This window comes from Paramormyrops kingsleyae, chromosome 21 (genome assembly GCF_048594095.1).
Source record: "Paramormyrops kingsleyae isolate MSU_618 chromosome 21, PKINGS_0.4, whole genome shotgun sequence".
Taxonomy (NCBI): Eukaryota; Metazoa; Chordata; class Actinopteri; order Osteoglossiformes; family Mormyridae; genus Paramormyrops; species Paramormyrops kingsleyae.
In genome coordinates, this window is record NC_132817.1 from 14,366,376 (window position 1) to 14,376,458 (window position 10,083).

The 10,083-nt window shown below is 44.2% G+C and overlaps 1 protein-coding gene across 2 annotated transcripts; it reads left to right on the forward strand.

The window, feature by feature from the left end:
- The first annotated feature begins 2,321 nt into the window (after positions 1–2,321).
- Positions 2,322–9,412, forward strand: LOC111836702 (RNA-binding protein MEX3B-like). 2 transcript variants are annotated; one of them, XM_023798219.1, is made up of 3 exons: positions 2,322–2,418; positions 3,171–3,706; positions 4,955–9,412. In XM_023798219.1, the coding sequence occupies exons 2-3, from the start codon at positions 3,235–3,237 to the stop codon at positions 6,247–6,249; spliced, it is 1,767 nt and encodes a 588-aa protein (XP_023653987.1). In that variant the 5' UTR covers positions 2,322–2,418; positions 3,171–3,234; the 3' UTR covers positions 6,250–9,412. The 2 variants fall into 2 exon arrangements, with proteins under 2 accessions (XP_023653987.1, XP_023653986.1); XM_023798218.2 differs by having other exon boundaries at positions 2,327–2,466.
- Positions 9,413–10,083: the final 671 nt, after the last annotated feature.

Here is a 10,083-nt window from a genome sequence, read left to right on the forward strand (position 1 = left end):
GGCCGCTAGGTAGTCTTCTGGGTGGGTTCAAGCTTCAATAAGTCGCGCTAAAACTGGAAAGGAAACTTAGTAAGCTTTATTTTATTTTAATGATGGTTCCTTTTCAAAATAATGTAGTATATGTAATAAATAAAATCAGTCTAAAGTTTAGAGCTGCTACTTTTACATGAGCTCTGTATGCATATTATGTATTAGAGTTGCCAACTCTCATGCAACTGATGTGAGTCACACTAGCACACTTTCAGGCTCATACAGCAAATCTATTCCACTATAACTCTCCAAATTCCACTATAAACCTAAAATGAACTACATTTAAACCTTTGGGGTAGTTTGCAAACCGTACAGAATATTTACAAGGTACTAAAACTGTTATATACATGTAAATGCGTGTGTGTGCAGACTTGAACTGAAAATCTCACGTCAGCCAGCTGACCAAAGTTGGGATCCCTGTATTATGTAACATGATGCGTCTAAGTGATGGAGCTGACCATTGTTTTAGCAGCAATTATTTTGACATACAGGAATTGTAGAAAGTAAATTAAGCTAAATAATTTGTCAGCTTGATGACAGACAAGCTACGCTACTCTGCAACACTAAATGGCACATACACTATGTTGCCAAAAGTACTGGGACATCTGCCTTTACACACAAATGAACTGTAATGACATCCCATTCTTAATACATAGGCCTTAATATGGAGTTGGCCCCCCCTTTGCAGCTATAACAGCTTCAGCTCTTCTGGGAAGGCTGTCCACAAGTTTTAGAGGTGTGTTTATGGGAATTTTTGACCATTCTTCCAGGAGAGTATTTATGAGGTCAGGCACTGATGTTGGATGAGAAGGCCTGGCTCACAGTCTCTGCTGTAATTTATCCCATAGGTGTTCTACTGGGTTGAGGTCAGGGCTCTGTGCACACCAGACTCGCTCATAAATGTCCTTATGGACCCTGTTTTGTGCATTGGTGTGCAGTCATGTTGGAACAGGAAGGGTCCATCCCCAAACTATTCCCACAAAGTTGGGAGCATGAAATTGTCCAAAATGGCTTCAAATGCTGCAGCATTAAAAGTTCCTTCCACTGGAACTAAGGCATCTTCCATAAGTACAGCCTCTATCAGCAGTACAACTTCTGCCAAGTGCCGATTGGTTCTTCAGCTCAATATCCTTTTTAATCCTACAACAGGGGAAGAAAGCAGCTTGAGTCATAACCATTAATGAGAGCCATCAGAACTAAACGTTACAGGTCCTGGTGTTGTATAAGATTTGGTTTTCCTTGACGGCACTCGAGGAGGACAGCCCAGTTTCTCAGCGGTTAGCACTGTAGCATTGCACCCCCTGGGTTGTGGGTTTGATTCCAGCCCCCAGCTCTAGGGGCATGATGTTTCCTGTACAGTCCAAGCACAAGTGGCTACGTGACATGGTGGCCCTAACCCTACCATAGTATGTGTGTTTGGCCGCGCAAAAGAATGGTACCCTATTCACTGTCCCTACCTTGTGATCCCTGAAATAAACTCCAATAAACTTTCCTAGAAACTATTGGTAAGAATCATTTGGTAAATGCACGTGTTACTCAGTCCTTGTATGCGGAATTTTTTTTATTTGCATTTAATTATAAATAAAAAAAATAAAACTGATATTTACATATTCTAAACATAACAAGCCCATGACATCGATTTTTTCTAGACTTTTAATTATGGCTTAAACTCCATTATTATTTTCGGTTCCAAAGATGACCACTTCTTTGACTAGAGGGCCTGAAATTTACCAGTGCTTATATTAGTGTGCAATAAATCCAAGGTGAATTTTCATTGAGAATTATTATGATTTACAATAGCTTCCAATCAGATGCCAAACAGAGTCACACATAAACTGCATCTGAATAGTACCCATGATAAAATAGTAATACAAACAATACGAGAGGCTAGGGTAGAACTAAAATCCACCGTCGAGGTGAGAGTTGACTGGGTTTGTTTTTCAAACTCTATTTATTTTGGTCATAAAGTTTTACGACAGCATAAACCTCAGTGCTTTTCGTCAACAGGATTTAGACCCCATTTAGACTTCTTTTTGGCACCTTAAGACATAAATCCCTTAAACTCGTGAACTTAAAGAAGACTAAGCGGAAAACCCGAATTGCACAAATACAATTATAAAAAGCCATGCGTTGTATAAAACCTTCAGCTACGTAGGTATATAGAAAAACGAATCTAAAGAACGGCATAAATTATACACCAACACAAATTCCTCAATCATAAACCCGAAAGGCGTGTCGTCGACGCGGTGTGCGTCCTGTGACCTTTGAACCCATTGTTGTGTCGCATGTGACGTCATTGGTGCGTGCGGGCAAACGGACAGAGCAGCGTGCATCCTGGCGAGACAAAGGTGGAGAGCGGAAAGAGGGGAAACCACAATCTAGATACAGGTATATCGAGTTCATGTGTGCACAAAAACACCGAAGCTGTTCAAAATTGTGAGTAGAATGATGCCATGTGAAAAGCAATGGCAGCGCGTGGGGTTTTAGTTCATTTATCAATTCCAGTGCTACAGATCTGAAAGGTTTTCTTCAGTCCCCCTCAATGGTTCGCTTAGCTACCGCGCTATTTCAGCATCCAAATCCAGAACTGTAGAACCTAAAATTAAACAAATATTGCCACGGAGGGAGGGTACGTGAAAGCGTCTTCAAATCATTACTTAAGAAGCACGACTTGTAGTCCCTTAGCTGGATTGACTGAAATCCAGCTCGACTGAAAGCTGTGCTTTTCTCAAACAAAGACAGCGGCAGCGTGATTAGCCGGGAGTAAGGGAGCAGGGCACTCGGGAGATGCTAGCTAGTAATTCGTTTTACTTTTAATTCGTGGTTATTTTGCTTTTTGACATTGCGAGTATGTCAGCTTAAATAACGAGTAAGTCATTGGAGATGTTCAGATTATGTATGAAATAACGTAAGCAGTAAGATGTGACTTTCGACTTATGGTATATGGTGGTGTAATCACTCCGAACAATGCACAAACTTACAGGGCAGGTTGGTAATATAGTGGGATTGCTGGAAACGAGTGCTGCTGCAGTTTAATCAAACGCACAAATCAACGGCTGTAAGGCTATATTCTTACTAACCTTGGGAGTGTTTATGTCCGGGGGATAAAATGATTGTTTCTATTTTGACCAATTTCACAGGAATCGTTTTGGAGCTCGGCTAAGCACGATTCCGCCCGAAGTCTCATGTTCGGACCTGCACGCCATGCCTAGTCCTATATTCCACCCGGAGTTTATGGATCGTGAGATGCTGGTGAGCGGCCAGCGCGCAGGACTCAGCCTCACCGGGGAAATTGAATTGGAGCCAGCGGACGAACAACATCAGGAAGCGCTGCGAATCGCCTTCGACCAGCTATCGCTCATGGAAAAGGCGAATTGTGGCGTCGGAGGCCTCGGCGATTCCCTTGACGCCGCGGGCTCCGTTTCCGAGGTTTGTAATAACGTAGGAGGAGGATATGTCGGTTTGGCGATACTGGAGCCTGCCGACGGTGGTTCGCTTGGATCCCCGACTTCCTGCTCTCCTTCCCCGGAATACTACGGCCCTGGTGGATACCACATGGCCGGCTCGCATAGTCAGCCCATGGAGCCTAACTGCAGCAGAAAGAGGAGCGTTAATATGACTGAATGTGTACCCGTGCCGAGCTCGGAACATGTTGCCGAAATTGTCGGGAGACAAGGTGAGATATCATGCATATCCAGAATTTTTTTTGCCGTGCAAGAATACGACACTTAACCATTTAATCGGGACCCGAGATGTCAGTGTTAACAAAATGCTTCATAATATTACCTAAGTGATGCTGCATCTAATCGGGCAATTTGGCTGATATTTAAAGATATACTTTACCTTTGATCCATGTACATTGAGTTTTAAACTTGTTTATGTAACAAATTGATCGGTTTTAGTGGGCCTTGATGCAGTTTCCCGTACTTTATTGTCGGGTCTTTGTTCTTAAACTGCGGTAGACACTTATGCGAACTTACAGACCGCTCCTTTGTTTGCTTTGCCGCACGATTAAGTTTTAGAGTGAGTTTATTTGTAACCTCAGATTATTGAATAGTTTTTTTTTTTGTGCACAAATGGCAAGTTTTTTTTTGTGGTGTACTGATGGTCGCATTTGACAACAAGCCATGTCATGAATACAGCAGTTCTGTAACCCTGCTTGGTTGTTTTGTTGTGAGGCGGGCGGGGTTTATATCTACGATTTATGTCCTGGCGATCATAAGAGTACCTGCGACGTGCCGATCAGACCAGCGTTTGAAAATGGCATCCCTTCTGCCTGCTGATTGACGCTTGGTGTTTTGGTATTGATAAGTGTCCGACGGGAGTTACATAAGAGAGTAATATAACTTATTAGTCATTGTTCATTTGAGTCTGATTCCTGTTGCTGTCGGAACAGGGTTGAATATACTGATTATGGATATTTTATTTTAATGCAGAATATAGTCGATAACTGCATCCAGGCTGGGCTGCTGTCGTGTGCTGTAGATTTAGGGCACCGTCGCCTGCTTTTGATATTGACTCATCAGACCTATTTAAGTACCCCCGTTTGCTTGTAATTATTTGTAGCTATTTTTATGGTAGCATTATGGCATTGTTCTTTGTTTGAAAATGCCATGCTTTCTCCCATGATGACATCACGCACTCTGCTTTGTATTGGCTGTCCGGCATTAGTCGCGCGTTTTTAAAGAGACAGTGTGCCTAATACGGGTTTAGCCATGTGCGTGGTGCTTATGTTAATTTCTTATTTCTGTTAAAATGTTTTTGTCATGCCCAATATTCTAGCCTTTTAGCTGTATTTGTCGCATTTATTTTATGACGCCGCTCCTGTAGCTCTTAAGCAAGCCTGTATTAAACACGTACTGAATTTACCTTTTGTAATTTTCTGTTTTGCAATGTGACGTGATGCTATTTAACTCTCACCTAGGCTGCAAGATCAAGGCCCTACGTGCAAAGACCAACACATACATTAAGACCCCAGTTCGAGGAGAACCACCTGTGTTCATCGTGACAGGGCGCCGGGAAGATGTCGAGATGGCCAAATGCGAGATTCTGTCTGCGGCCGAACATTTCTCTATGATTCGCGCATCCCGCTGCAAGGCAGGATCTCCGGGGGCGGGGGGGACTCTGTCGGGACCCCCCAACCTGCCAGGGCAAATCACCATCCAGGTGCGGGTGCCGTATCGCGTGGTGGGACTGGTGGTGGGCCCCAAGGGGGCCACTATCAAGCGCATCCAGCAGCAGACGCAAACCTACATAGTTACACCGAGTCGGGAGAAGGACCCGGTGTTTGAGGTGACGGGCATGCCCGAGAATGTGGAGAGGGCCCGGGAGGAGATCGAGACGCACATCACACTGCGCACCGGGGCCTTCATCAACCTGCAGGGCGACACCGACTTCCACAGCAACGGCACCGATGTCAGTCTGGAGGGCCTCGGATCTTTGGGCCTCGGTGCCCCGCTGTGGTCCAAGTCTAGGCACCTGCCCACGTCGGCCGCCGCCCTGCGCCACTCGGGCCGGAAGGCCGCACGGGGCTCATTCCACAACGGCTTGAGCCCCGAGCATTCCGACGGGCCCCGCGGGGTGCCGGAGCCCGGCTGCCCGACGAGCCCTTTTTGCGCCGGTAGCAAGTTCAGCTTCAACGGGGAGTCCAACGGGGCTTTGGTGAGCCAGACTGCGGAGGAGCTCGGCTTCGAGTTCGGCAGCGCCAACATCTGGGCTCCCCTAGCAAGCGGACCCCAGCAGCGCCGCGACAGCGGGGCCCTCAGTGTGGACGCGGCAACGCCATGCCTGTCACCCACTCTGCCTTGCGACTCCGCCCCCCCGGAGCAGCCGCTGGCTCGTCGTGCTCAGAGCGACCCGCTCGGCACCCTCTCTTGGCTCCAGGCCGGCGGCGTGAGCACCTGCTTCTCCGCCGCCAGCAGCAGCAGCGGAGGCAGCACCACCGGCTATTCCTCCTGCTCTGGCGGCTCTCCCACTGATTCCGAAGGCGGGGTTACGGCCCCGGGGCCGCTGGGCCAATCGAGGGGTCGAGCCGTGGTGGCGGGGGCCCCCGGCAGGCACTGCTGCGTGTGCTTTGAGAGTGAGGTGACAGCTGCCTTGGTGCCGTGTGGACACAACCTCTTCTGCATGGACTGTGCTGGCCAGATCTGCCAGTCCTCCAATCCAGAGTGCCCAGAGTGTCAGTCTCCTGTCACGCAGTGCATGCGCATCTTCTCTTAGTGTCCAGCAGAGGGAGCTATTCGGAAGTCTGTCCTAACCAAACGACTGCCGAACGCAAGCTTGTGAACATGCTGTAGGAGGGACTCAAGACCATTTTAGCAATGACACTAAAACTGTTATTATACAAATGATACTATTCTTCACCATAATAATGTTAACAATAAGCAATGCTGCCTGATGTGAGTGGTGGATTATTCTATAGAAAGTTTCAAAATTGAATTTTTGGGTGCAAATACCCAATGTCTTATTTTCTTCAGGCTTCGTGCTTAAGTATTGCCATTTTGCTGTCCTTCATTTAGATGAATGTTTTTTTTTTTCTTGCTACAGATCTCTGCAGGTATTTCACCCAAAAATTCAGTTAAGGATTTTGTTACTTGGAGCTATTTTTTCAATTATGCTGTGAAGGTCTGATGCACTTCTTACATGTTTTTTCTTTCAAGTTTTATTTCCTAAGTGGAAAATAATCAAATGTTTTGGTAAAATATTTTTTTAAAGAGTTCTATCCTGTATAAATGTTTTACTTGATGATATGTTGACCTGAACTATGGGTAATTTAGGAAATATTTGTACTGGTAATGCAGGCACAGTAGAAGTTGAAAGTGCTTGTCGTCGGACAGTTAGTTTGATGGCTGGTGTGTGTTGCTGGATTCTCAGAACGACCTTTGGGTACAGCCATAATCTTGTCACTTTGTTGCATTTGCGTACAGCGACATTTAACATGACAGCACATTCGCACACGTCTGACCAAAACTTGTATATTTGATTTTAATATAACTACACAGAAAACACAGTACCTGATTTGTAGTAGGGTTCTCATGTAAGTTGTGTCAAGCGATCTGTCTAGCTGCCACGAGCGTATCGGCTTTTTGCCGTCCGTTCTCGGAGCTTCCCTTTTCATTTGGCGAGTTAATGTCCTGGTTCCTTGCGGTAGCTTCCAGCTGCAGTGCTTTTCCGCAGTGAGTCGTTCCACTGCACTCTTTCCTCATGACATCCTGGAGGGCTGAGAGAATCAGGCCACCTACCGAATTCATTTAGCTCGATTATTTTTTATTTTTTTTTGTCATTCGTTAACTTGCTTACATCATTGAGGAGAAACTTACTGCTTATCAGTTCACTAACAAATCAATGTGCAGCCTTTTAAACTAAAAATGATATAGATTTTACGAAATTCTTGCACATTTAAGTGTGTGTTTCATGCAGTGGGATTCTCCCAGTGGTGTTGCTTTCGTCTTCAGGGGCACAACCGATAACTCTTAGGTACTTGGCTATAGGTTGGTTTTGTATCAGTTTACATGTATTTTTGAAGATCATAGACATTTGGATTGATGATTTTTTTATGCACTGCAAAGGGGTCTCAGAAGGTGACACACAAGAAACCTCACTTCTCTCTACGCTGAAATTAAAATCTGCCGACTGTACGGTTCACTGCTTTGCTTTGTTTTTTTTTAATCTGGGTCACCCTGGATCTTGGTTGCCCCTTGCCTCACAGTCCACATTTTTAGCAAAAAACGTGGACTGTCGACAGGTCCCCGCGGACCAGATTGGGGAAACACCGTTCTAGGGAATCCACTTACACAGTCAAGTTTTTGCTTGGCCCAGTTTCTGCAGGGAAAGCTTGCGTGGGCATCAGACAAGCCATAACACCATTGTAGCAAGGGCTATCTTTCCCAGGGTGATTCATGTGTTCCTGCAGTTGCCATTCAGTCATTGTGGGACAAAATAATGAGGATGACTAGCTAAACCGAATGTGGCAGCTAGATCATGCAGGGCTTCCAGAAACCCAAAGCATTACTATCAACAGGTGTTAATGTATGAATGTTTCTACATAAAGTAGTTGCCCCAAATGACTAGAACTTAGAAATCTGTATTTTTACTTGTATCCTGAATTGCAAGCAAAGTGAATTGATTATTCATTGTAATTTTTTAATTTGAATGTTTTTTTTTCATCCCAGGTTTTGAATGGGTCTTTTGCGTATAACTGTGTATTGCAGGGGTTGGAATTTTTCCCCCCACCGAGCTGACCTCTGTCATTCACAGTGAGCAAAATGTTATCAGTATGATGGTTGTTTATTCAAACAAAATTATTTTGAATTAATGTATAGTATTTCCTGGCATCTCTGGTAAAATGAAGACCCCACCTAAGTTTGGTACTTTATGTAACCAGGCATCTTGTCTGTCTTCAAATTAGAAGCTTTGGCAGTAAGGGATTAGAGTTTCATCCTAAAGACGTATGCCATACAAAGGATGGATTTTACACAGAGAATGTCATTCGGATTATGAGCATATCCTGTATTTCTCCATAATTGTGGTTCAGATCCCCAAAACTGTCATTTTGTGCATCTTCATTCCAGGGACCTACTCAAGTCAGCAAATCATGGTACTTTGTAAATGCTCTTTTATGACGCAAGGGAAGGTCTTCCAGAGTCTTACTGGAGGCAGTCTGTCTTGGTATATTTGGTCTGCTGTTTCCCAGGAAGTGGTGCGGGGGGGAGGGGTAAAAAGAGAGATACACATTGTTTAAATGTGTTGTGTTTTTTGTCGCCATTGAACTGGCTTTTGTGTGATGCCTTACTTGGTGACCCAAGGTTTTGGCAGCTGTAAAGGAATCTCTGACCTGGAGACATAAAATTGGCTTTGAAGAGTTTGTAGAGTAGGTCTTTAGGAATGTGGCTGCCTTCTGTGAGACCGAGACTTTCGGTCCCAAACACTCTGATTTACATTTATTTTAAGAAGAACCAAAGGTTTTTCTCATTAGAAAATGTCCAGGCTTAACTGAATTTCCAGATAAATGTCCTGGGATTTTAGTGGTGTATTCAAGGGCAGTTGTATTTTTAAATATTTGTTATTTGTAAGTTAAATTGCATGCGTTTATGCTGCAAGGCAGTAGCTAATTTTCCTCACAATTTTTAATGTAATTTACTTTTTATGATATAAATATCCCAGATTATGTGACCAGTTATATTCATTTCTTAGTTGATGCCCATGTAAACCTGTTGGCAATTTGTAAAATTGAAGAAATTTTAAAACAAATATATTTTATTTTCCAAATTTATAAACGTTGTAACCTCAGAGCAGAACAATTGTATTATTTTGGCTCTCTTGGTTTAAGAAAAAAATTATTTTTTATGCCTTAATAAATTTTTTCCTTTTTTAAAATCTAAAATTTCTGTCCATGGCGAAGTTGTGAATTTCCAGTGACGCAAATGTTAGGAATATTTAAAGGTATATTTAAATGGGACATTGAACTTCATCTATATTCTTTATTAAACTTTCTGATACATTATACCAATATTGTGATTGTAAGACATATAAAACATATTTAAACCATGCTGTTATTTATATATATATATGATTCAGAACACCCCCATGATGGAAAACATTCAGGAAGATGTGACCCTGTCTGTGTTGGGGAGACTGGGGCCCCGCCCTGGAGCCAGGTCTGCGGGTGGGTGTGGGGGGGGGTGTGGTTTGTGGGCACCTAGTAGCCAGACCTCTACCCACGGGGCTTGACCCTGCAGAACCCAAGAGAAGAGCATGGGTCCAACCTTCTGTGGGCCCACCACCTGCAGGGGGAGCCATGGGTGTCTGGTGCAGCGTAGATCCGGTGGCTGTTGAAGGCAGGAGCCTCGACAGACCGATCTTTGGCTACCAAAATTAACTCTTGGTACAAGGAATGTAACCTCTCAGGTGAGTTGAATCAAGTGTGTTAAAGGAAGGTAAACCAAAAACTGTGCAGGGCTCCGGCCCTCCAGGACTGCAGTTTGAAACCCCTGAGCTAGAGAGACCAATTAGATGTAGTCAGGTTCACCTCAATGCATGGCTCAGGCTCTGAAA

What these genes read in the sequence shown, in the direction of transcription:
- LOC111836702 (XM_023798218.2), top strand. Translation starts at nt 2,432, where the DNA reads ATGTGTGCACAAAAACACCGAAGCTGTTCAAAATT. An exon ending in CACCGAAGCTGTTCAAAATT is followed by an intron (nt 2,467 to 3,170) that starts GTGAGTAGAATG and finishes CCAATTTCACAG; the next exon opens with GAATCGTTTTGGAGCTCGGC. An exon ending in CGAAATTGTCGGGAGACAAG is followed by an intron (nt 3,707 to 4,954) that starts GTGAGATATCAT and finishes ACTCTCACCTAG; the next exon opens with GCTGCAAGATCAAGGCCCTA.